General features: G+C 42.2%; 1 protein-coding gene across 1 annotated transcript in view; it reads left to right on the top strand.

The window, feature by feature from the left end:
* The window catches only part of ZDHHC15 (zDHHC palmitoyltransferase 15), a 105,624-nt gene that overhangs the window by 42,816 nt on the left and 35,681 nt on the right, over positions 1–27,127 (top strand). The window contains exons 7-8 of the mRNA XM_073599500.1: positions 6,384–6,504; positions 12,020–12,152. Of these exons, the coding sequence (XP_073455601.1) occupies positions 6,384–6,504; positions 12,020–12,152 (254 nt within the window). The remainder of the gene's footprint in view (positions 1–6,383; positions 6,505–12,019; positions 12,153–27,127) is intronic.

Raw genomic sequence — 27,127 nt, 5'->3', positions numbered from 1 at the left:
TCACGCCCGGCCTCTGCATTCAAAAAAACTGCGCCGCTTCGGCTGTGAAGCGGCGATCGTTTTATTTATTTTTTTTATTTTAGGCTTCCCAGCCTAGAGGTGAGATGTGGGGTCTTATTGATCCCATATCTCACTGTAAAAAGGACTGATCGTGTCATATTCCTATTACAAGGGATGTTTACATTCCTTGTAATAGGAATAAAAGTGATCAAAAAAAAAAAAAATTTTTAAAGTGTCAAAATAAAAATTTTTAAGTAAAATTAACAATAAAAAAAAAAAAAAAAATTTTTAAAGCTCCCCTGTCCCCGTGAGCTCGCACGCAGAAGCGAACGCATATGTAAGTCCCGCCCACATATGAAAACTGTGTTCAAACCACACATGTGAGGTATCGCCGCGAACGTTAGAGCGAAAGCAATAATTTTGGCCCTAGACCTCCTCTGTAACTCAAAACATGTAACCAGTAAAAAATTTTAAAGCGTCGCCTATGGGGATTTTTAAGTACCAAAGTTTGGCGCCATTCCACGAGCGTGTGCAATTTTGAAGCGTGACATGTTAGGTATCTATTTACTCAGCGTAACTTCATCTTTCACACAATGCAAAAAAATTTGGCTAACTTTGCTGTTTTGTTTTTTTTTAAAGCATGAAACTGTTTTTAAAAAAAAAAAAAAACGCGTTTGAAAAATTGCTGCGCAAATACCGTGCAAGATAAAAAGTTGCAATGACCGCCATTGTATTCTCTAGGGTCTCTGCTAAAAAAACATATATAATGTTTGGGGGTTCTATGTAATTTTATAGCAAAGAAATTATGATTTTTGACATGTAGGAGCGAAGTGTCAGAAATGGCCTGGATGCGAAGTGGTTAAAGTTCATGTGCGTGCAAAGGCAGGCGTTCCAGTACTTTTGGTAATGTAGTGTAAATATACACAGTGATTTAAATAAGTATTGTTTATGCGTCTTTTCACAGGCACTTTGTCGGGGAAATGGCTGGTGTAAGCGCGTCAATCATCACAGCACCATGGGTGATATGGTGTCAGGATGATTGAAGCACATTATTTCTGTCATTACATTGTAATATAAAATGAAATAGTTCAACTCGCCATAATGCAGAATCTGCCTCCAGATGTGGTTTGTCACTTTCCATGTCATCTGCCGCCAGATGTGGATTGCCACAAGATGTGGATTGTCGCTTGCCACGTCGCCTGCCACCAGATGTGGATTACCACCTGCCACCAGATGTGGATTACCACCTGCCACCAGATGTGGTTTGTCACTTGTCACCAAATGAGGTTTGTCACCTGCTGTGGTGACAGCACAGGCCAGTGGTGATGGGGGGGCGGCAGTGAGAGATGATCTCATCTCTCTGCTGTCCCGCCTCACCTCCAGCAGTGTAGCAGCCCCTCTGTGTGGGCGGAAGAGCGGTGATCCGAGCGGGTGGTGAGAGATGTCATTTCTCCGTTCCCCCGCCTCACGGCAGTGTAGCGGCCTCGCTGTATCAGTGGAAGAGCGATGATCCAGGCAGGCGGAGAGTGATATCATCTCTCTGCTTGCCTGCCGCTGTACATCAGACAGTGCATCCCTCGGGGCCCGGCTGCAAACAGGCCGCGTCCGTCCCCCCCCCCAAGCTCGACCTGTGTTTGAAGACTGTCGATAGCGCTAGAGAATACATGAAGGACAGTAATCTAACTTGCTTTTCTTTTGTTTTTTTTTTTTCTTTAGCCTCATCTGTAGAATGGCTTAAAAGCGCGTGTGTGTTTTTGACCTTTGTCCAGCTGCTTGGTTAAAGTGTCACTAAAAGTAAAACGTTTTTTTTTCCATTTTGTATAGAGTGAGGGAGGGTTATAACCCTTGTCAGGTGTTGTGGGTGTGTTTTTTTTTTTTTTTTTTCTTGACATCTGTTTCCCATTTCAGAGATTTCCCTTCACTTCCTGTCCTCTTGCCAAAGCAGGAAGTGCGGGAATCTCAGGGTGTAACCAGGGTCAGTGGAACTAGTGACCTTATTGTAAGATTGCCTTTAGTGACAAACATACGTTTGTATCAATTAATTTCTAAACACAGGAAGATAGCATAGCTGTGTAAAATTGGAGTGGAAACCTTTTTTTGTTTAGTTACTCCTTGCAGTTACTACCAGCAGCAGAGCAGCCCTATCATTACATTTTACTCTGCCGTGCCTGACAGCAGGCATGATGCAATCCTCTGCTTGCTAAAAGAGTATTTTCCAAAGTGCATTGCAACAGTAAGGCCCCTTTCACATGGGTTGTCTGATCTGACCTGTCAGGTTTTTTTAGGTGGACCTGATCGGACCCTCCAGTCTCTTCTGTGGAGTGGCGGATATCAGCGGACACATGTCCACTGACACCTGCCTCCATCCTGTCTGCCAAAAACAGATGGCTAGTGGTCCTATTCCCCTATCTGTCCGGCAGATCGGATGGAAGTGGACAGGCAGTCCGTTTCCATCCAGTTGCCCCATAGAGGAGAGCAGGACTGTCATCCTCCTGCTCAGCGGAGAGATGCCCTGCTGAGCAAGTGGATTCCTCTTAGCGGAGGCGCCCATGTGAAAGGGGCCTAAACCTTCAGCATGCTGACTTTAGAGGCAGTCATAAACAAAACTAAATAAAAGCATTTGGCAGAATAAACATTATTTTTTTTAGAAAGGGGAATGAACATACACTGGTTGGTGGATGAATGGAAAAGAGCTTCATGCATGGATGAATTCTGGACATCTCTCTTTTCTTTGATCCGAAAACCTCAAATGTATTCTTCAATTGAAAATGCATCTTTCCAGTCACCGACTATTCAGTGTCTATGGCTATGCTCTTTTCCCTGTTTTAAAGGCAGCTGCCTCCTCTATCAAGAATTATCACAGCAGTGGAATAATTGCCCTTAATTACTTCAGTTTCTGAGGTACTCACAGCACAGCATCCTTTCCTCAACAAACTTGCTTTCTCTGTACTTTCTCAGACACAAGAAGCTTCCCAGGGGATAACCTAGGCTCCTTCCACGATCTTCCAGTGTGTTCCTCTCACACCAACGAAAGATAATTTGCTTGCTTTTCTGAACATAATAAAAGGTTTTAGCATTACTAATTCAATTAAAAAACAATTATTTTAACACGATTTAATTAAGTATGAACTAAAAGAGTTTATCTTTAGGACACTAAGGAAATGGCTTCTAAAAATTGGGCTTTGAAGTTTTATATAAATAATAAATTTTGCATTAGATATTTTAAGCAGTAATAGCCATTTGCAAAATTGGTTATCCCCCAAACCTTGACTACATTTTAAATAAATTAAATGGTATATTAACATAAAAACCAAAAAAATCAGTCCTTTAAATCAAAGTGGTTCTAAAACCTGGACTTTTTTACCTTAATGCATTACCTGCATTAGGGTACAAAATGTCCCAGTGTTTTTGTCGCCCCCTCACTCCCTTTTATACTTACCTGAGTCCTATCTGGATCCAGTTCTGTGCCTGTCTGCAGCAGCTCCTTCCTCTCTCTCCTCACAGAGGCAGTAGCAGGAGCCATCAAATCCTATGGAGAGAAACCAGGAGGGTGGTCTAGGGGGTGAAGGGGCAGGGCTGGGCACACACAGCCCAGCCCAGAAATGAGCCTGGAGGAAGAAGAGGAACCTGGAGCGCTGGCGGGGGACCCCAGAAGAGGAGGTTTGGAACTACTCTCTGAAAAAACTTTGAGCAGAGGGAAGTATACATTTTTTTTTTTTTTTTTTTTTTTTTGAGGATGGATAAAAATCAAGGTTTTAAAAAAATAAATTAAAAAATAAAAGAAATTTGTGTTTTTTTTTTTTTTTATTTAAATCAGATTTTTTTTTCATTAAATTTATTTTAATAAAATGCTTTTTGGAGTAAAAATCTATCTAAAGAGTTTTTTTATTTTAAGATACATAATTTAATTTAGTTTGATCTGCATGAAATTGAGCTTAGTTATGTAGCATGAAGCTGTATATGCTGCAATATTTACATTTTTGGTAAACTCATCCAATGAATACAAGCTGAGATAACATGCACTGCATTGATGCATTCACACAATTTCACAGTAACCATGAGGTAAAACAAAGTTCAGGAATATTCCTTTATCCCATTGTTTTGCAAATCTATGTACATTACAAACTGTATGATTGAATTGGTTCTGATGTTGCTGTTTTACTAACCTGACAGCTTATTATTCTAAATAGGAAACCTTCACTTTGTTTGCAAATATTTAAAGATTCTAACTACCAGCAAGAATAAGTCCTTACATTTAAAGAGCACCTGTCATTTCAGATCCATCATGGCAGCACCTGTCAGTGGGCATCCACTCACCTGCTGCCACCACGTCCCTCTCCTTGTTGTGTCATTGCCGCATCACCAGCCGTCCCATTAAGGTGAATGGGACTGTCAGTGAGTCAACAGTGGATCAATGGAGGAGCCGCTGCTGGACAGAGATGACAGTTGCTCTTTAACCGCTTCCCTACCCGTCCATAGACAAATGACGTCCACAGATGGGATCTCCCATCCTGGGTGGACGTCATATGACGGCCTCGGGTTCCCGGCCGCCTAGGGGGCGCGCGCGCCCGCCGCGTTGCTCGGGACCCGGTGCGTGTGCCCGCCCGCAATTGCCCGTTAACCGGGCCGGACCTTGGATCTCTGTGTGTAAACACACAGATCCATGTCCTGTCAGCTCAGAGGAGACCCCAGAACGGAGGAACACTGATCGGTCTCCTCCCCTTGTGCGTCCCCTCCCCCTACAGTTAGAAGCATTCCCTAGGAAACACATTTAACCCCTCCCTGCCCCCTAGTGGTTAACCCCTTCACTGCCTGTCACATTTACACAGTAATCAATGCAATTTTATAGCATTGATCGCTGTATAAATGTGAATGGTCCCAAAAATGTGTCAAGTGTCCGATGTGCCCGCCATAATGTCGCAGTCACGAAAAAAAATTGTGATCGCCGCTATTACTAGTAAAAAAAAAAAAAAAAAATTTTTTTAAAAATGCCATAAATCTATCCCGTATTTTATAGACGCTATAACTTTTGCGCAAACCAATCAATATACGCTTATTGCGATATTTTTTTACCAAAAATATGTAGAAAAATACGTATCGGCCGAAACTGGGGAAAAAATTAGTTTTTTTTTTTAAAAAAAATTGGGATATTTATTATAGCAAAAAGTAAAAAATATTGTGTTTTTTTTCAAAATTGTCGCTCTTCTTTTGTTTATAGCGCAAAAAATAAAAACCGCAGAGGTGATCAAATACCATCAAAAGAAAGCTCTATTTGTGGGGGAAAAAAGAACGTCAATTTTGTTTAGGTACAACGTCGCACGACCGCGCAATTGTCGTTTAAAGTGCGACAGCGCTGAAAACTAAAAATTGGTCTGGGAAGGAAGGGGTTGAAAATGCCCGGTATTGAACCGCTTAAAAATTATGATTTAAATCAAGCTGATTTAAGTCAAGCCTTTTTACTGGTGATCTAAATCAAATCCACCCTGTTTATTAACCACTTCCGGACTGCCGCACGCCGATATACGTCCTAACTTTGAAGAGGGATATTTTTGTTATGGCAGCAGCTAGCTGCCTCCTCTGTAACTCAAAACATGCAACCGGTAGAATTATTTTAAACGTCACCTATGGAGATTTTTAAGGGTAAAAATTTGTCGCCATTCCACGAGTGGGCGCAATTTTGAAGCGTGACATGTTTGGTATCAATCTACTCAGCGTAACATTATCTTTCACAATATAAAAAAATTGGGCTAACTTTACTGCTTTGTTTTTTAATTTAAAACAAAGTATATTTTTTTCCAAAAAAAAGTGCGCTTGTAAGACCGCTGCACAAATACAGTGTGACAAAGTATTGCAACGACCGCCATTTTATTCTCTAGGGTGTTAGAAAAAAAAAATGTATAATGTTTGGGGGTTTTAAGTAATTTTCTAGCAAAAAAAAACCAAACTGTTTTTAACTTAACTTTTAACTTTAAACAACAAATCTCAGAAAGAGGCTCGGTCCTTAAGTGGTTAATAAAAAAATCCCTTTTACAAGCTGCGGGAAACCTGAAAGTTATCCTTTGCAGTGGGGTTGTATTGCACGGCAAAAGTTCAGTGCTTGTTTAGTCTGGGGAAACCTAAAAGTGATTTTAATGATCTGATCCCCTGGTCTCCCACGCTTCGATGGTGGACTGCTCTTTTGGCATTTTCACATCGACTGCAGGGCTCTCAACACTGCATTGCTCCTGATGGCGTCAGATGCTGTGGAGACTGCTCTGATTGCAAATGTATTATTTATTTCTTTATATTGTCAAATGCATGACAATTCCCCTAGCCTCTAAAACATACTTTGTTGACTTTATCATATTTTACATTATTGCAATTACAATTTAATTTTTTTTCAGGGTAAACAACTGTATTGGATTTTCAAACTACAAATTCTTCCTGCTGTTCCTGGCATATTCCATGTTGTACTGTTTGTACATTGCTTCTACAGTTTTTAAGTACTTCCTTCTTTACTGGACGGTAGGTATTTTACTGTCTTTACTGCATGTTACCTTTTTTTGAGCTGTTTTCTGACTTTTTTGGTATCTTCTTAGGGCTGTTTCAAAAGAGTTGTGTAGTTATGCCATCAAGGTAATGGATATGTTCTGTCATAGATGTTATGTACTGGTGCAGGTACGTGACCCTATGTATTGGTGCAGGTACATGACCCTATTTTTATACATTTTTAACATGGCACTAAATGTATAAACTAAACAAATCAGGATCTTTGCTTCGAAAGGATGGGCAGTTATAGATTATTAACTGCATGTATTATATGAAACTTCATGTAAAAAAAGGAATAGAAAACCAGACTGACTAAATTGTACTGGACAGGACACAGGTAGAGTGTTCATACACTGTGGGATAAAGGTGTGTACCGTCAAGTGATTGAACATTGGAAAAGCTTTAGAGGACACACCCCTGGGCTACACCTCTCCTATAACCCTACGCCGCTCTGAAAGTCCTCAGTTTTGTGCTAGTATATAAAGGTGAGTGATCTTTTCTCCTTCATGGAGAAAATTCATCCTTAGTTTTATTATCTGGACCCTACACTGTGGGGAAGGCCTGTGATATTGCCTAAAGCCCTTATAAGGTTCTCAGACGATTCAACCGCCCTTTCGCCACAAGAGTTTGTTACAGGGCAGTTGCTTGCCCTATACTCTGCACCCTATTCTGTGAGTATTCCACAGGGAGATACTCCCATTGGAGCTAGGGCAGAGGATAGGTGAAAGTCAATGCCATATCACTTGCAAACATTTGCTCTGCTGAAGGCCGGTGCAACACTTAACCTCAGCTAAACCTCGCTTCCTTCGCTTTGGAGCAAGAATTGTCTCCAACACCGGTCTTGGCATCTGATTCTAGCTGTTATTTCAGGCACACAACAAATGGCCTATTTGACTAAAGCAAAGTTCTTTGGATCTGTTTGTCATATTTTCTTGGACAGGTTATGGTGTTAATACAGCCAATTTTGTCCAGAGCCCCTAAGAGCTACGCCTCTTCTCTTACTTCTGTTTTACAAACGGAGTCTGATGCCAGTCCTAGAGGGTGCAGACATAGAAAGGAATGGAGAGGATATTAATGCAGTATTGGAGGCATCTGCAAAAGATTTTTCTTCCCCAGAATGACACTATATTGAAGAGGGAGCTTCACGTAACATGCTTGAGAACGTTGAAAAGCTCATTGTCTACAAAATCATTGACATTGTGCATCTTTACTCTTCTTCATCTCCTTGGGATAAACAGAGGCCTGCAAAATCCTGCAAAACATCCCCTGTTCATGAACAGATAGGAGTGACCCAATCGTCATAGACTGCATGTCCTGAGAGAATTTTCACTCCCCCCTGAAATCTTTGCTGAAATCTGTCAAGTGGATAAAGAGTTTTCAAAAAAGTGGGCTATTCCTGTAGTTGATCCTGTCATCTTTGTCTTTATCAAACATATCACTGTTTCTATTGAATTGATTTTCCTTCTTTAAAAGATTCTGCAGATAGAAAATTTGAAATGCTTCTAAAGGCTCTCTGATCTTTTAGGCCCAGCCCTGCAACCAGCTCAATTTCAGTATGTCAAACTGCAGCTAACTGGGCTATGACCAGGAACAACCAACATGACCCTGTATTTCAGGATCGCATTGTTACAGAGCAATTCAAGAAATTGCCTTCTGCTGTGCTTTTCAGTGTGGGTGTCCTAGAACATAGAGGCAAATTTTCCTGAATGGCTCTAATCTGAAGCTACTTGCCAAATGTGCTTCACATGTATGCCTTTTCAATGAAGACAACTGTTTGGTGAAGTACTTGATCAGTTAATCAAAGGGGTCACAGGTGGGAATGTTTTACTTTCACAGAGCAAGGTCCCAAGGGCACCCTCATCAGGAGCCCCTAACGCCTCTAAAAGGAGAGCATCTGTCCGCTCTTACCAGGCCTCAGCTTCAAAACCAAGTTCAGCCCTTCCTTTTTGGCACAAGCCTTGGCCCACCAACAGCCCTCCTTACAATGAAGAGGTTCCCTCACTCCTAAGAGTGGGGGGAGGTCTGTTAGTTTGCTTCTCTGGGTCCCAAACCTGTGGAATCGAAGGGGTACAAAATAGAGTTAAAAAATATCTATTGCCTCGCTGCTTTCTTCTTTTAAATCAAACAAAAACTGCCAAAGGACAGTTAGATTTGCAGAATGCCCTGAACCACCTCTTCTTCCAGAGAGAGGTTGTTCTAGTACTGCCACGAGACAGCTTTAAACAGTGGGGAAGTTATCACAACAAACACAAGTCTCTCAGGCAGGTTAGGAGTATTTCAATCCCTTAGCCAAGCTCCCAATCAACATCTTGGAGCTCAGAGCAATCAGGTTGGCCCTTGCAGCATTGGCTCCCCCCCCCCCTTTCTGAAGAGACACCCTATCAAGGTGCAGTCAAGCAATGCCACGGAAATGGCCTGCATCAGCCAATAAAGCAGTATTAAACCCCCAAAAGTAAGCGATTATTATATTGCATCCAATTATTAGTTGTGATGGCTGTGTTAGTTTCCTTTTTAGGCTTTCTTCTATTTTCATCTAATGATCCAGCCAGCAAGTCTGTTTATCAAAGGCACAAGCTCTCCCGCAAAATGTATCAGTTTACATGAATGGGGTCCAAGGGTGACTAAAATCTCATCCGCCATACTTGGATCAAGGGGAATGGGCTCTTCTAGAGGTCTTTGACCTGATATGCCAAAAATCAGGGATTCCAGATATGGACATCCTGGCCTCCAGATTCAACAACAAATTACCTCCTGTTTGTTACCAGAACTTTGGATCCTCTAGCTCTAGCCTCCTTCCTATGCTCAAGAAAATAAAGCAAGAGAGGAAATGGCAAAAAATTGCAGAAGAACTTTGAACATAGACATACTAAGACTTCTAGGAAACAACTCTTGGGCTCTTCCCAACAAACTAAATCTGCTGCTTAAGGCCTTCTGTTCCATCCTGCTTCTCAGTCTCTGGCTTTAATGGCATGGCTGTTGAAACCCAAGTATTAAAGGATAGAGGGGTTTGCCAGGCAGCAGTGACATCCAACAGAGTTTCAGAGCATGTGCATGCAAAAATGTGTCTGACGGCTTCTCTTATCTACTGATTTTGGACATCTGTCCATGTCTCAGACATGCTGACAGCTCTCATCCTGAGGAAGGGGGCGGTAGATCTCTGAAACCAGTAGATGAGAGTAGCTGTCGAAAACATTGTTGCATGTGCCTAAGCTGGAATTCTCTTGTGTGTTGCTGTCTGGCCACTAGACAAGCCACTCCATTTTTAAAGCTCCTGAGCCCTGGATATTTCAACTGACTTTTAAAATCTGTGTCAATCCTGAGGAAACCTGCTGAAAAATACTACCCTGCGTCATCCTGCTACTCCCTAAAGAATTCGCCATTACCTGCACTCTCCTTTCAGTGTCCTATAGTAGCATTGATTCAATAAGCTGTCAGTTTGTAAACAGAAACTGTTGCATTGCTTTTATCTGCATTTATCGCACAAAGGCCAGCGCAGTTCTACTTAAATTTTTTGTACTTGAAAATGCCTAATATTTAGAAATCTAATATAACTACACTGTTGACATGCATCAATAATACACATATTTTGAGGTCCCTGTACTCAGGATGTGTGAAAGAAAATGATTTCTTGAATATGTTTGAAGTAGTATTAATAATGCAAAATACTTTGCACATTTATCAAACTGCACTTTTTTCACTTTTTTTTTTTTTTTTGTCCATTTGTCATTTTATAATAAAAAATCTGAACCAGGTAATAAAACTGTTCGCCAATTAAAAGCTTTATATCATACAAATCTATGGACTGGTAAGATGCAGTATATCACAAATGTGAGTACACCCCTCGCATTTTTGCTATAATATAAAGTAGTGAGTGTACAGCTTGTATAACAGTGTAGATTTGCTGTTCCCTCAAAACAGCAACACACAGCCATTAATGTCTAAACCGCTGGCAACAAAAGTGAGTACACCCCTAAGTGAAAATATCCAAATTGGGCCCAAAGTGTCAATATTTTGTGTGGCCACCATTCTTTTCCAGCACTGCCTTAACCCTCTTGGGCATGGAGTTCACCAGATCTTCACAGGTTGCCACTGGAGTCCTCTTCCACTTCTCCATGATGACCTCACGGAGCTGGTGGATGTTAGAGACCTTGTGCTCCTCCACCTTCTGTTTGAGGATCCTCCACAGATGCTCGATAGGGTTTAGGTCTGGAGATGTGCTTGGCCAGTCCATCACCTTTTCCCTCAGCTTCTTTAGCAAGGCAGTGGTTGTTTTGGAGGCGTGTTTGGGGTCATTATAATGTTGGAATACTGCCCTGCGGCCCAGTCTCCAAAGGGAGGGGATCATGCTCGGTTTCAGCATGTCACAGTACATGTTGGCATTCGTGGTTCCCTCAATGAACTGTAGCTCCCCAGTGCCGGCAGCACTCATGCAGCCCCAGACCATGACACTCCTACCAACATGCTTGACTGTAGGCAAGACACACTTGCCTTTGTACTCCTCACCTGGTTGCCACCACACACGCTTGACACCATCTAAACCAAATAAGTTTATCTTGGTTTCGTCAGACCACAAGACATAGTTCCAGTAATCCATGTCCTTAGTCTGCTTCAGCAAACTGTTTGCATGGCTTTCTTGAGCATATTCTTTAGAAGAGGCTTCCTTCTGGGACGACAACCATGCAGACCAATTTGATGCAGTGTGCGGTGTATGGTCTGAGCACTGACGGTACGACCCCCCCCCCCTCACCCCTTCAACCTCTGCAGCAATGCTGGCAGCACTCCTACGTCTATTTCCCAAAGACAACCTCTGGATATGACGCTGAGCATGTGCAATCAACTTCTTTGCTCGACCATGGCGAGGCCTGTTCAGAGTGGACCTGTCCTCTTAAACCGCTGTATGGTCTTGGCCGCCGTGCTGCAGCTCCGTTTCAGGGTCTTGGCAATCTTCTTATAGCCTAGGCCATCTTTCTGTAGAGGAACAATTATTTTTTTCAGATCCTCAGAGAGTTCCTTGCCATTAGGTGTCGTGTTGAACTTGAACCAGTGACCTGTAAGAGAGAATGAGAGCGATTTAACACCACATTTCAAACCTGCTCTCCATTCGCACCTGAGACCTTGTAACACTAACAAGTCACATGACATCGGGGAGGCTAATTGGCCCCAATTTGGACATTTTCACTTAGGGGTGTACTCACTTTTGTTGCCAGCGGTTTAGACATTAATGGCTGTGTTGTTTTGAGAGGACAGCAGATCTACACTGCTGTACACTCGCTACTTTATATTGTAGCAAAGTGTCATTTCTTCAGTGTTGTCACATGAAAAGATATAATAAAATATTTACTGTGAGGGGTCTACTCACTTTTTAGAGATACTGTAAAATTGTTGCCTTTTTAGTTTAGATACTTTATAGGATGTCGTTTACCAGGCAGAGATGCACAGTAGGTACATGTAAATTGAATGCTGAAATGTTTTTATTTTATTTTTTACACAGGGTGAGCTATCAAATAGTCGTGCAAAATTTCATGTCCTTTTCCTGCTTTTTGTCGCTTTGATGTTCTTCTTGAGCCTAATGTTTCTCTTTGGATATCATTGCTGGTTAGTGAGTCTAAACAGAACTACCCTTGGTAAGCTACATTGTAAACTTCCTGTTACCATTTCCCCATTTGTGAGGCATTATAACTCTAGAGCCTATAATTATAAAGATGTAAATTTGCTTAAACACACAAATTAGCATTGCAAGCATTTGCATTTTTTTGTTTTTGGTTTCCCCAAAAGAGGGGAAGAACACACCTTGTCTCCTTTTCTCTACATTCTATGCATCTATTATTGTTTTTCAATATGTTAGAGCAAAGGATGGTAAGTGACTGATAAACTGCATGAAATACAATAAATAAATAGCCATAATATCCCATATCAGTTTGGTATCATTGGAAAAAAGCATCCTGTGGTTAATGACATCAAATGCCCACTGTAGTCCACCTTGTCATCTTTTATGTGTGTGCTATGCTACACCTGCTGTAAATTATTAGTCTATTGGAAATCATCCAGCTAGCGGGTGACCCTAATAATGCACTTTGCTAAGGAGATTTACAGATTTCCTAAAGCTATGGTGAATATTAATACCCTTCATTAGGGTTTGTAAATTTACATTATGCTTATAACCAGTTCACAGACTAACTTGCACAGACACTTAAATGTAGCTACTTCATTAGTGTAATTTGACAACTGTGCTCAGTACTTCTTGCATTGGTGGGCAGGTCTTAATTTAACCATAATAATTTTGTGTATAATTTTACAGAAATATGACCTTCATTCAGTGGGCATATGATAAAAGTCTTCTATTGGGATTACCAAACTGATGTACTCATGTTCAAAAACTTCTGAGAAAAACAGGGTTTTGGGGCCAGGTTGGCCCAAACTAACTGTTTTTAATGTGATGGTAACTCCAGACATTCACTGCAGGCAAATCTTCTAAAGAAGGATTTATTCCTCACTGGTGTGAGAATTTCACATTCCCTTCTTCTTTATAAATATTATCCAATTAGGAACACCTGCGCTATTACCAAATTTTAGGCTGTGTTAAAATTGAATCTAATTGAAACCGCTAAAACACCTCTGTTATGACTAAAACCACAGACATTGAATCAATAAAATAAAGTATGCTTTATGAATTGCATCTTTAAAAATATGCCACTAAGTTTCCTATTCATTACCCCTAATAGTATGGATTCCAATTTCCTGTAGTGTCGTAGGCCTGTTTTATTTGTTTGATGATGTAAATTTTAAATTTGTAACAAATAAGCAAATCTGTAAGCAAATCTGACCTGTGGTTGACCTGATTTTCTGAAAACCACATTGATGGTTTGCACAGTAAGGTTCTAATCTTATCTCTGTCATATATCACAGGACACAGAGCAGGCTATAAATCATGACTACTTGGTTTATGCGCCACCTCTAGGTGAAGGGACACTGGCAGAAACAGACAGGAAGTCCTCCCCTATATAACTCTTCCCATACAGGAAGTGCTGAATTTTTTTTTTTTTTGCCAGTGTGTTGAACGTGGTGGTAATTGAAGTGCAGCTCTCTGTATGGTATGACCAGCTTCTTAAGTGATTCCAGCAGGGATCAAGAGATTAGTTGGCTGGATCTTTTCTTATTGCTGGGAGGCTAAGATGGATGGTGCGATGAAGACCAACGTTTTGGTTGGGATTGCCTGTAATGCAACCTTTTCAGCGCTGCACCCTGCGTTTATAAAACCCAGTGCACTTTGGTACTGACCAAGGTGTTATGGTAGGGTGCTGTACTGGTCCAGGGCAGTTGACCCCAATGTGAGCTCTGTAGTGACAGCTTGTCGTGATGGGCGAAGTCCTGGGTCCCTGTCCTTTGGGCAGGATCCTGCAGCAAGAAATAAGTGAGTATTCTTTTTACAATGGGGGTTCTTTAAATATGAACCATGTTTGGGCTGCCCGGAGGTCCTTCCTCATTTCACTGGGGGCAGGGTAGTGGTCTGTGTCCTGGGTTGCTGCTGAGCCCTTGTGCTGTCTGTGAGTGGCCTTGTTCTATGTCACTGCTGGCACTTTTGTGTAGTGTTTATCCTGATCCAAAGAGAGCTCAGGGTTTGTTTTTGGTATTCCTCTGTAATCGATGCGCGCGTGGGATTACTCTAAGTGGACACGCGTGTCCCTGAGGATTGCGGACTGGAAGTATGTTGGGGAGGCGGACACCAGTGGCCATCTTACTAAATGAAGACTGTTTTAGATTGTAGGGCTTTTTAGCGCAGCAGCAGGTGGTTTTGCTGGCATATCAGCAAAAAGGGCAGACTCTTAATTCTGGGGCATGTCAGTACTACCTTTTGGGGATGGACACTTGCAGCCAGATGGTTCTCTAGGCTGGGTGGCTAGTGAGGAGGGGGGAACACAGCTGGGAAGGGTGCAGGTGCACTGCTGTGCTTATCTCCTGATAGACCATAAGTAACTGGTGCATCTGAGCCACTGTGTTAGGTTAAGGTCCTTGCAGTGGCCACAATACCAATCTCACGAAGGATGAATTGGCTGTTGCATTGGCAGGCCTAGAAGGAAAGATTGCTGGAAGTGGTCAGAGCAGAATTTAAGGAAGGTCAAGCAGTAGTATCTACCTCTGAGGACTCCAAGCCTGAGGAAACTCAGGAGCTTGTGGGAGCTTGTGACCAGGCCTTGTGTTTTGTGGTAGATGCCCTGAAGGACACTATTTAGCAAATTTCTTGTTTAGCTCTGGTGTCTATTTGCATGCGCATGGTTCTATGGGTGAAGAGCTGGTTAGCTGATTTACCCTGTGAAAAGTTGTTAGCGGGGTTTACATTTCATGAGGAATGCCTGTTCAGCAAGGACCTTGATAAATATATCCAAAAGATATTTTTTAATGGAAAGATTTCCTCCTCCTTGCCACTCAAGAAGAAGGGCAAGTGTCCAACTTACAGAGGGTCTGCTACTCAAGTTTCTGGTTCTTCCGCATATAGGCACTTCTTTTGCCACTCCCAGTTGACTGAATCCAGGGGGAAAGCACAGAGTCTAGGGCAAAGGAGACCCTGGCCAGCCAAGTCGGATAAAAAAAAGATTCTTTTTCCTCTTCGTTATGAAGGGGAGCTTGGGTGGGGAGAGGTTGCTGGCTTTTCAAGGCCTTGGCTTGAAAAACTTTCTCTTTTTGTTAATGATGCCTTGTCTAAATCCCATTTTAGTGATATCTTCACGCTCCCTTTTATAGTTAACAACAGGGTCTCTATTTAAAGAGGTATAGGTTTCACAATCGCCTACTATACGGTGCATTTCTGACATATAATCGCATCTTTCAAGGATCATCTGGAGCTGCGGGGGCTGTTCAGCTCGCGCTGATTTACAAGACAAGTCGGCTACAGGGACTTCCAGTCAAACCATGCCATGGCGGTGGAATATATCAACCATCAGGGCGGCACTAGGAGTTAGGCTGCCCAGATGGAAGCGGATCATTTTCCAACCCTGTCTGCAGTACATATCCCAGGTATGTAGAATTGTCAGGCGGACTTTCTCAGTCGCCAGAGGTTGGTTCCAGTGGAGTGGTCTCTTAATCTCGAGGTGTTCCGTGCAATCTGTCAGCATTGGGACACAATGTATATGGATCTTCTAGCATCTGGGTTCAGAATGTGGGATCCGCAGGTGATGGAGGTGGATGCCCTAGTAACATCGTGGGACCAATTCTCCCTATTTATCCACCAGTTCAGCTTTTGCTGCACAGGATTCGGGAGGAGAAGATGCCGATTTATTTTAGTTGCACCAGCTTGGCCCAGGAGGGGATGGTACACCAACATCATGAACTTGGTGGTGTCCTCGGGCTGTTCTGGCCAACCCTGACCCCCTGTTTCAGGGGCCAGTATTGCATCTTTTTGTAGCAGTTTCTGAGTTTAACGACCTGCCTATTGAAACCCAGGTGCTGAAGGATTGAGGTGTCTCTGGTGCAGTCATATCTACATTGTTGAAGACCTGGAAGCCTTTGTCCAGAAAGATTTATCATAGGACTTGGAGGTCTTGGATGCCCTGGTGTGAGACCAGGAAGTTCCATCCCCAGAAATGATTGATCGCATTTTAGCTTTCCTCAAACCAGGTGTGGAAATGAATTTGGCCTCGGCAAATGGCAGTTTTTTTTTTTTCCCAGAGGTCAGTTGTTTCTCATTTGTTGATGCATACTTTTTGTTTAGGGGTAACCTATATGGTTCTACCTGTTAAGTTTTACCCCCACCCATTGCCGAATGTGTGGTTTTGAGTGTTAATTTGAATTAGGGCATCGTCATACCTTAGTTTTTACCAGTCCTTGTATGCAGGGCGAAAAAGCTCTGCACACTTTGGATGTGGTTTGAGCTGTCAAGGGTTATTTGAAGATGTCTGCAGTGGTCAGGCAGGCCGATTCATTATTCATCCTGGCTGAGGGTCTTGGAGTCAAGTAAATTCAAAATTGACCACATTGCAGTTGATTCATATGCTTGTTACACAAGCCGATGGCTTAAAGGGTAAGGCTCTGCTTTTTTAAGTGAAGGCTTACTCTCTACTAGGAGTGTGAGGGGCCTCTTCGGCTATTTGTCATCAGGCAATAGCGGCTCAGGTCTGCAAGGCTGCAACCCGCTCTTCGGTATATACCATTTACAAGGTTTTACCAATTATGTGGGGGTCTTGTGAGTCAAAGATGGACCGATGCCTCTGTGAGGTGAAACAAATATAGATAAGCTGGGGAGGGGTAGGACGGAGCTGTCAGCAACAGAGGTAGATGAGGAACGACACGCCACACGCCATACAAACGCTTGTTTTATACAAACACACTCTGGAAAGATTGGTGCACTCACGCACCTACATATTGTGAGTACCCTTATGGAGGGAAGTTTTAATATATTTTAAATAAATCCCTACTGTATCACACTATGGAGCTTTTTCTTTCTTGTATGTGAGACTATCTGATGACATCTGAGATTGGTGGAGTTTATACCAGCATACCCTGTATGAGCCCAAGGGGTGGCTCCAATGCGTGTTTAGACACCGTTTAATTACCGTGTCACACGTTCAGAGGTGAGCGCAAGCACAAGTGGGGGGTCACAGGAGAGCACTGAAGCATGCTGGATTGTGACCACCATTAAGGAGGAGCATGAGGAACACTGTTTTTTTGTGGACACCACTTACTTGCACTTTATGTGTTGATATCAATGAATTGAACTTTTTAAATGTGGACACTTGATTTTGATTTAATATTTATAACCACATATATATATTGTTTTTTTGCATGTTGCACTTTATGGGATACTTTTATATAAGGATTGTATTCATTCCATAATTTATATATTACTAGCATTTTTTTTTTTTTTCCATATTGAAATTTTGTAGTATAGTTTTACACTATATATGCACCTCCCAGCTATTGGGATATATCTGTTTTTTCAGCGCAGGCACGTTTATTTATATTTACAAGGTTTTACCAGGTGGGTGTAAGTGGGGCTGAGAATTCTGCTTTTGGTCGCAGAGTAGTTTCCTAGGACATGACCGTAGCTAATGTGTTGTCTCCCCCCCCCCCCCCCACGTGTTTTTTAAATAAAATTGGATTGGGGGGGGGGTCATTGTTTACCAACGCTTCCTGTTACTTCCTGTGGCAGGGGTTATATAGGGGAGGACTTTCTGTCTTTCTGCCAGTGTCCATTCACCTATAGGTGGTGTGTAACCCAGGTAGTCATGATTTTATAGCCTTTTCTGTGAAAGTACAATAATCCAATTTCTTTTCATACATCAGGGGACACAGAGCCATAGTAATTACTATGTGGGTTATAGGCCACCTTTAGGTGATGGACACTGGCATGCCCTAAATTAAGAAGCGCACTCCTTATATAACCCCTCCCACTACTTAGAGTATTCATTTTTTTCGCCAGTGTCTAAGGTGTTGGTCACGAGTAAAGATGTGCTGTGCTGAGCTCTACTGGAACAATATTTGCTGGGGCTAGCCATGCCGACGGATCCATTCAGTGTGTCTTTCTAGGCCAGGTTGATGGTACCCGGGCCTCGTATCCGAAGAAACTAGGTTTTTGCTTGCGAATGCTTCTCTTTCTAGAGAGGTGGACCCTGGGAATCCAGTACTTTTGGTAGTAAGGCCAATAAAGTTTTACTGGCAGGGTGCTGTTGCAGGTCCAGGATTGTGGGATACCTCGAGGTTTCCCTGTTTCTGAATGTTTTACGGAGCCCACCGTGAAGGGTGAAGATTGGGTCTGATGGTTTACCACAGATAACCCTGCGGTGGGAAAAGGTAAGTGGAGATTTTGAAATTTTTATGAAAAGTCTCCTTTAAGTGTATAATGTTGTCATGTCTATGTGTCACCACTGGGGGCTGTATTGAGCACTCACCGCCTCATGCTGGAAACAGCACTGTGTCAGGAGCGAAAACTTCCTCCTCCTCCTCCTCCTCTGGCAAAGCAGCAGATCCTCTGGTAAGAAGGGGTAACTTGTCCTCCTGTCGTTAGCCCCTGCGCTGGGATTCCCCCCTCAGGGGGATTAAAGGCCCGGATTCAATTAAAAAAAAAAAAAAAAAAACCGCTGTGGCCGCCTGGCGACTGTTTTACCCCCCGCTGGACTGGCTCAGGATTCCAGTGAAACCTATAGCCTGCCGCTCGCGCGGGAAAACCCGTCCTTTTGAAAAGGAGGGTGGAGCCAGAAACAGCACGGGGGGGGGGGGGGCCTAACAGCGTCGGCGTTCTCCGACGCCAGGAACACGTGGAGGAAGTTTTTAAAAAAGCACACTGTGTGCTGCTGTGGAGGGACACAAGAGCAAAGAGGTGGCATTACTTCAGGTTGGTGACACAGGCTTTTCCTTTGACATATTATTACTATTGCTTCAGGCTGGGCATTAATAGCAGCATTTTTATCGCTGGACTATAGCCTAGCAGTGTATGCATTTTTTTTGGTAGTGCCTCTGCTTTGTGCGTTAGGCTATGAGTGGTAGTGGTTTGATTATTTTACAAACAACCTAAATCCATGTCCAAAAGAATGTCATCCTCCTCTGAGAGCGATGTGGTCGGTTAGAATGAGCTGTCAGGGGAGACTGGTGTTGCAGCAGCGCTGGACACTTCTATATATATCTCTATATCACACAGGAGGTTTTTTTCTTCTACAATTTCTAGTGGAAAACAACTGATGCTATGATCACTTCCCATAGTGGATTCAATCATAGCAGATCCCCATCCAGTGCTCAGGACCCTCATTTTGAGGTACAAGAGGCAGGGGATCAGGATGGTCTTCAAAAAGACCTGGAAGATACTAATATATCCTCTTCTGAGTATCCTAGTATGGAGGGAGTAATCTCACAAGACAGTTTGCTGGTACACTCCCTCACTAGATTGGTTCGTTCAACCTTTTTTTGCTACCTGTAGTGCAGTCTAGTGATGAGCCCCACCTCTGGTTTGGGATCACTAAAACTTTCCCCGTCTGGGGACGCTTTTCCTATCCATTCATGGCTAAAAAAAAGCTGATATATTCGGAATGGGAACACCCGGATAAGCTGTGTGTTTTTTTTTTTTTTTTTTTTTTCCTTTCCATTAAGACCAAGAGGTAGACCTCAGGGGCAGTCTCAGGGCCAGAAGAGGTCTTGGGGCAGGTAGCCTGCAAAGCAAAAATGCTAAGGCCTCCTTATGAAGGAGTGCCCCCGCTTGGGAGGGAAGGCTTCTGCAATTTCTGAATCTGGCAGGAACAATGTCAGGACAGTGGAGGGGCTTCCTCAGTTTCTCTAGGTTTTCCAGAGGAAAGGAAAGGAAGTCTCTCTTTTTAGCTCTGGATCATCTTTTATCCCAAGAGGTGATATCAGAGGTTCCCTTAGAGGAACAGTGTTCAGGGTTTTATTCAAACCTTTCACATGGAGTCAATCCGATCGGTGGTCTCCATTTTGCAAGGAGGAGAGTTCGGCATCAATCGATATCAAAAATGCATATCTCCACATGCCGATATTTCCCGCTCATCAGAAATTTCTACGCTTTGAAGTAGAAAATCGCATTTTCAGTTTGCGGCTCTGCCATTTGGTCTAGCCACTGCTCCACGTGTATTCACAAAATTCCTGACACCTCCCTTAGTCAGGTTAACGGCCCAGGGCATAAGTCCTAGCCTATTTAGATGATCTGCTTTTAGTAGATCAATCCAGTCTCTGGCCTAAACCAAAGAATCTCTGCTGTAAGCTACCTGGAATGCCTAGGTTGGATACTCCAACCTAGAAAAATCCTCCTTTAAACCATCAAGTTTTAAAGTAAAGGAATCCCTGGTTGTCACCACAGTCAATAGAACTAGTGGCCCCTCTATTCTTGATCAGGAGACAATCCAAAATTTGGGCTTTAATTTTAATCTCGGTGATCGTAGTAAACATGACACAAAGAGAGGACGGGGCTCCCTATCTGGGGCAAAGACATCAATATAAACCTGACCAGTGTTCTCTTATCGCTCTCCTCTCTATCCAAAACTAAAAAGTTTTGCCTTTAGTTATACTTTAGCCAGTTCAGATCTAGGGATGGGCGAACGGTTTGGCCCTAGCATAAGTTCGGGCCGAACTTTGGTTGTTCGGACGTTCGGCGAACAAGGAACATTATGCAGTGTTCGCGGCAAATTCAAAAGCCGCTGAACCCGCTAAAGTCTATGTGACACTAACATGAAAAACCAAAAGTGCTAATTTGAAAGGCTTATATGCAAGTTCTTGTCATAAAAAGTGTTTGAGGACCCGGGTCCTGCCCCAGGGGACATGTATTAATGCAAAAAAAAGTTTTAGAAACGTCTTATTTTTCAGGAGCAGTGATTTTCTTGCTTAAAGTGAAACAATAAAAATTAAATATTCCTTCATTTTTATTGTTTCACTTTAAGCATTAATAAAATCACTGCTCCTGAAAAAACTGACATTTTAAAAACTTTTTTTTGCATTGATACATGTCCCCTGGGGCAGGACCTGGGTCCCAATACACTTTTTTTATGACAATAACTTGCATATAAGCCTTTAAAATGAGCACTTTTGATTTTTCATGTTCATGTCCCATAGACTTTAATGGTGTTGGTGTGTTCGTCCAAATTTTTTGCCTGTTCGCAAGTACTGGTGCGAACCAACCGGGTGGTGTTTGGCTCATCCCTATTCAGATCTACTGTGATTATAGTTGCTGTCCTGGAATTATTATGCAGCCCGGATAGCAGGTTCCCTTTAGTGACATGGGCAAAGGCTTGTATCCTTTTAAAATAAAATAAGATAAGATGCTCACAAATGGGACAAATGACAAAAACTGTACCTACTTTTCCTACCATCCCTCCTATACAGCATTTGTGGATGTCCTATAATAGCTGCATCATTTTCCAGCTCCTAAATATTACCTCCCACCTTCCCTTACTACTTTGAAAGCATGCCAGTTATGAGTCTGTATCTGCACTACAGTCTTTCTGTGACTGCTATGTTGCATTTCTGTGCTTGAAAACAGCAGCAATACCACTAATATTATAATGGTATGTTGCTGTGGCAACCCACTCAGTGATTTCTCAAACTCCTGAGTAATTATGAGCCTTTATTGAGGGGGGTTATTGCTTAATTAGAAACATTCTGTGTGCAGTGTCTGAGATTGCTTTGCACAGTATTTTCTAGGTTGTGCATAACTAGTAAGCATTATTCCACACTCTTGAAGGACCCCTGCTTGTCTGCAGCAGTGTTTCTGCAGTACAGTGTGTTACTAGGCCTCTTGGGCAACAAAACCAGATTACTGATTGACTCATTGACAGTAATACAAGCTGAATGGCATGAGAGGGTAGAATGAAGCATTAGAACACAGAGGTAAAATTTAATGTGTATGTATAATATATATAATGTGTGTGTGTGTGTGTGTGTGTATATATATATATATATATATATATATATATATATATATATATATATATATATATATATATATATATATATATATATAGTTTACATACCCTGGCAGAATTTATGATTTCTTGGCCATTTTACAGAGAATATGAACGATAACACAAAATTTAATTCAATCATTGTTAGTGTTTGGCCGAAGTCATTTATTATCAATCAACTGTTTACTCTTTTTTTTAAATCATAATCAAACAGAAACTACCCAAATGTCCCTGACCAAAAGTTTACATACCCTGGCGATTTTGGCCTGATGACATACACACAAGTTGACACAAAGGGGTTTGAATGGCTATAAAAGGTAACTATCCTCACCTGTGATCTGTTTGCTTGTAAGTAGTGTGTGTGTGTTTAAAAGGTCAGTGAGTATCTGGACTCCTGACAGACCCTTGCATGTTTCATCCAGTGCTGCACTGACGTTTCTGGATTCTGAGTCATGGGGAAAGCAAAAGAATTGTCAAAGAATCTGCAGGTAAAGGTAGTTGAACTGTATAAAACGGGAAAGGGATATAAAAAGTTATCCAAGGAATTGAGAATGCCAATCAGCAGTGTTGAAACTAATCAAGAAGTGGAAAATGAAGCGTTCTGTTGAAAGCAAACCACGGTAAGGTAGACCAACTAAAATTTCAGCCACAACTGCCAGGAAAATTGTTCGGGATGCAAAGAAAAACCCACAAATAACTTCAGGTGAAATACAGGACTCTATGAAAACATGTGGTATGGCTGTTTCAAGATGCACAATAAGGAGGCACTTGAAGAAAGATAGGCTGCATGGTCGAGTCACCAGAAGAAAGCCATTACTACGCAAATACCACAAAGTATCCTGCTTACAATACACCAAACAGTACAGAGATAAGCCTCAAACCTTCTGGCACAAAGTAATTTGGAGTGAAGAGACCAAAATTTAGCTTATTGGTCACAACCATAAACGCTACATTTGGAGAGGAGTCAACAAGGCCTATGATGAAAGGTACACTATTCCTACTGTGAAACACAAAGGTGGATCGCTGATGTTTTGGGGATTTGTGAGCTACAAAGGCACAGGAAATTTGGTCAAAATTGATGGCAAGATAAATGCAGTATGTTATCAAAAAATACTGGAGGAACATTTGCATTCATCAGCTAGGAAGCTTTGTGTAGGATGTACTTGGACATTCCAACATGACAATGATCCGGAACAAAAGGCCAAGTCGACCTGTAATTTTCTACAGCAGAATAAAGCAAAGGATCTGGAGTGGCCATCTCAGTCTCCTGACCTCAATATCATTGAGCCACTCTGGGGAGATCTTAAACGTGCAGTTCTTGCAAGACAGCCCAAGAATTTACAGAAACTGGAGGCTTTTTGCCAAGAGGAATGGGCAGCTTTATCATCTGAGAAGATAAAGAGCCTCATCCACAAATACCACAAAAGACTTCAAGCTGTCATTGATGTAAGGGGGCAATACACAGTATTAAGAACTGGGGTATATAAACTTTTTTGATCGGGGTCATTTGGGTAGTTTTTGTTATGATTTTAAAAAAGTAAACACCGTTAATTGACAATAAATGGCCATGAGTGAAAAAAGTTTTTGTGTTATCATTCATATTCTCTGAAAATTGGTCAGGAAATCATACATTCTGCCAGGATATGTAAAGTTATGAGCACAACTGTGTGTGTGTGTATATATGTATGTATACAGCAGTTTAACAGGACAGGTTCCACTCAGAACAGGCCTCGCCATGGTCGACCAAAGAGGTTGCTTGCACGTGCTCAGCATCATATCCAGAGTTTGTCTTTGGGAAATAGACGTATGAGTGCTGCCAGCGTTGCTGCAGAGGTTGAAGGGGTGGGGGGGTCACCCTGTTAGTGCTCAGACCATACGCCGCACACTGCATCAAATTGGTCTGCATGGCTGTCGTCCCAGATGGAAGCCTCTTCTAAAGATGATGCTCGAGAGCCCGCAAACAGTTTGCTGAAGACAAGCAGACTAAGGACATGGATTACTGGAACTATGTCCTGTGGTCTAATGAGACCAAGATAAACTTATTTGATTCAGATGGTGTGAAGTGTGTGTGTGTGGCGGCAACCAGGTGAGGAGTACAAAGACAAGTGTGTCTTGCTTACAGTCAAGCATGGGGGTGGGAGTGTCATGGTCTGGGGCTGCATGAGTGCTGCCAGCACTGGGGAGCTACAGTTCATTGAGAGAACCATGAATGCCAACATGTACTGTGACTTAATGACGCAGAGCATGATCCCCCTCCCTTCGGAGACTGGGCTGCTGGGCAGTATTCCAATATAACGACCCCAAACACACCTCCAAGACTACTACTGCCTTGCTAAAGAAGCTGAGGGTAAAGGCAATGCACTGGCCAAGTATGTCTCCAGACCTGAACCCTATTGGGCATCTGTGGGGCATCCTCAAATGAAAGGTGCAGGAGTGCAAGGTCTCTAATATCCACCAGCTCCATGATGTTGTCATGGAGGAGTGGAAGAGGACTCCAGTGGCAACCTGTGAAGCTCTGTTGAACTCCATGCCCAAGAGGGTTAAGGCATGCTGGAAAATAATGGTGTCCACACAAAATTTTGACACTTTGGGTCCAATTTGTACATTTTCACTTAGGGGTGTACTCACTTTTGTTGCCAGCGGTTTAGACATTATTGGCTGTGTGTGGAGTTATTTTGAGGGGACATCATATTTACACTGTTATACAAGCTGTACACTCACTACTTTATATTGTAGCAAAGTGTAATTTCTTCAGTGTTCCATAGTTTACATAGTAGGTGAGGTTGAAAAACGACACAAGTTCATAAAGTCCAACCCATGTGTGTGATTTATGTCAGTATTACCTTGTATATTCCTGTATGTTGTGGTCGTCCAGGTGCTTATCTAATAGTTTTTTTGAAACTATTGATGCCCCCCACTAAGACCACGGCCTGTGGAAGGGAATTCCACATCCTTGCCGCTCTTACAGTAAAGAACCCTCTATGTAGTTTAAGGTTAAACCTCTTTTCTTCTAATTTTAATGAGTGGCCACATGTCTTGTTAAACTCCCTTCCGCGAAAAAGTTTTATCCCTATTGTGGGGTCACCAGTACGGTATTTGTAAATTGAAATCATATCCTCTCTCAAGTGTTTATTCTCCAGAGAGAATAAGTTCAGTGCTCAAAACCTTTATTCATAACTAATATCCTCCAGACCCTTTATTAGCTTTGTTGCCCTTCTTTGTACTCGCTCCATTTCCAGTACATCCTTCCTGAGGAGGACTGGTGCCCAGAACTAGACACCATACTCCAGGTGCGGCCGGACCCGAGTCTTGTAGAGTGGGAGAATTATCACTTTATTCCTGGAGTTAATTCCTTTTTTAATGCATGTCAATATTCTGTTTGCTTTGTTAGGCTCAGCAATGGCATGCAATGCCAAGCTGCTGCTATCATCTACTAGGACCCCCAGGTCCTTTTCCATCCTAGATTCCCCCAGAGGTTCTGCCCTTAGTGTATAGATTGCATCCATAGTTTTGTCACCCAAATGCATTATTTTACATTTTTCTACATTAAATCTCATTTGCCATGTAGTTGCCCACCCCATTAATTTGTTCAGATCTTCTTGCAAGGTTTCCACATTTTTCGGAGAAGTTATTGCCTTTCTTAGCTTAGTATCGTCTGCAAATACAGAGATTGAACGGTTTACCCCACCCTCCAGGTCGTTTATGAACAAATTAAATAGGATTGGTCCCAGCACAGAACCCTGTGGGACCCCACTACCCACCCCTGACCAATCCGAGTATTCCCCATTTATCACCACCCTCTGAACTCGCTCTTGTAGCCAGTTTTCAATCCATGTACTCGCCCTATGGTCCATGCCAATGGACCGTATTTTGTACAGTAAACGTTTATGGGGATCTGTGTCAAATGCTTTCGCAAAATCCAGATAAACCACATCTGCAGGCCTTCCTTTATCTAGATGGCAACTCGCCTCCTTATAGAAGGTTAATAGATAGGTTTGGCAAGAACGATTCTTCATGAATCTATTCTGATTACTGCTAATGATACCGTTTTCATTACTAAAATCTTGTATACAGTTCCTTATCATCCCCTCCAAGAGCTCGCATGCTGTTGATGTTAGGCTAACTGGTCTTTAATTCCCAGGGATGTATTTTGGGCCATTTTTAAATATTGGGTCTACATTGGCTTTTCTCCAATCCGCTGGTACCATTCCAGTCAGACTGTCAGTAAAAATTAGGAACAATGCTCTGGCAAATACTTGACTGAGTTCCCCAAGTACCCTCGGGTGTAAGCCATCCGGTTCCGGTGGTTTTATTAATGTTATGTTTCCCAAGTCTAATTCTAATTCTGTCATCAGTTAGCTATGAGGGTGCTTCCTGTGATGTGTCACGAGGATAAACACTGCAGTTTTGGTTACTGAAGTTCCCCGATTGCCTCGTGAAGACTGAGGAGAAGAATAAATTCAATACCTTCGCCATCTCCCCATTCTTTGTAACCAGATGTCCTTCCTCATTCTTTATGGGGCCAATATGGCCTGTCCTCCCTTTTTTTATTGTTTACATACTTTAAGAATTTCTTGGGATTTTTTTTTTTGCTCTCCTCCGCTGTGTCTTTCGTGTTCTATCTTAGCTGTCCTAATTGCACCCTTACATTTCTTGTTGCATTCTTTATAAAGTCTGAATGCTGATGATGATCCCTTAACCCTGTTTTTTTTTGAAGGCCTTCTCTTTTGCTTTTATATGCATTTTTACATTGGAGTTAAGCCACCCAGGACTTTTTTTTTCTGCCCTTTTAAATTTATTACCCTATGGGATGCACTGGCTAATGCCCTTATTTATTATGCTCCTAAAGCGAACCCATCTCTCCTTTGTGTTCTTTGTTCCTAGGATTTAATCCCAATTTATGCCTTCTAGCAAGGTTCGTACTTTAGGGAAGTTGGCTCTTTTGAAATTCAGTGTCTTTGTATTTCACTTATGTTTCCTATTTTTGTGTGATTTTATACTGAAGCCAATTGACCTGTAATCGCTGTTTCCTAAATTGCCCCGTATTTCCACATCTGTGATCAGGTCTGTATTGTTGGTAATCAGTAGATCTAGTAAATCTTTATTTCTATTTGGTGCGTCTACCATCTAACCCATGAAATTGTCCTGCAAGACATTTAGGAACTGGCGAGCTTTAGACAAATGCGTGGTTCTCTCCGCCCAGTCTA

The sequence above is a fragment of the Aquarana catesbeiana genome, linkage group LG09 (assembly GCF_042186555.1).
Source record: "Aquarana catesbeiana isolate 2022-GZ linkage group LG09, ASM4218655v1, whole genome shotgun sequence".
Classification (NCBI taxonomy): Eukaryota; Metazoa; Chordata; class Amphibia; order Anura; family Ranidae; genus Aquarana; species Aquarana catesbeiana.
The sequence above is the reverse complement of the archived record's forward strand: the minus strand, read 5'-3'. Positions and strand labels throughout refer to the sequence as shown.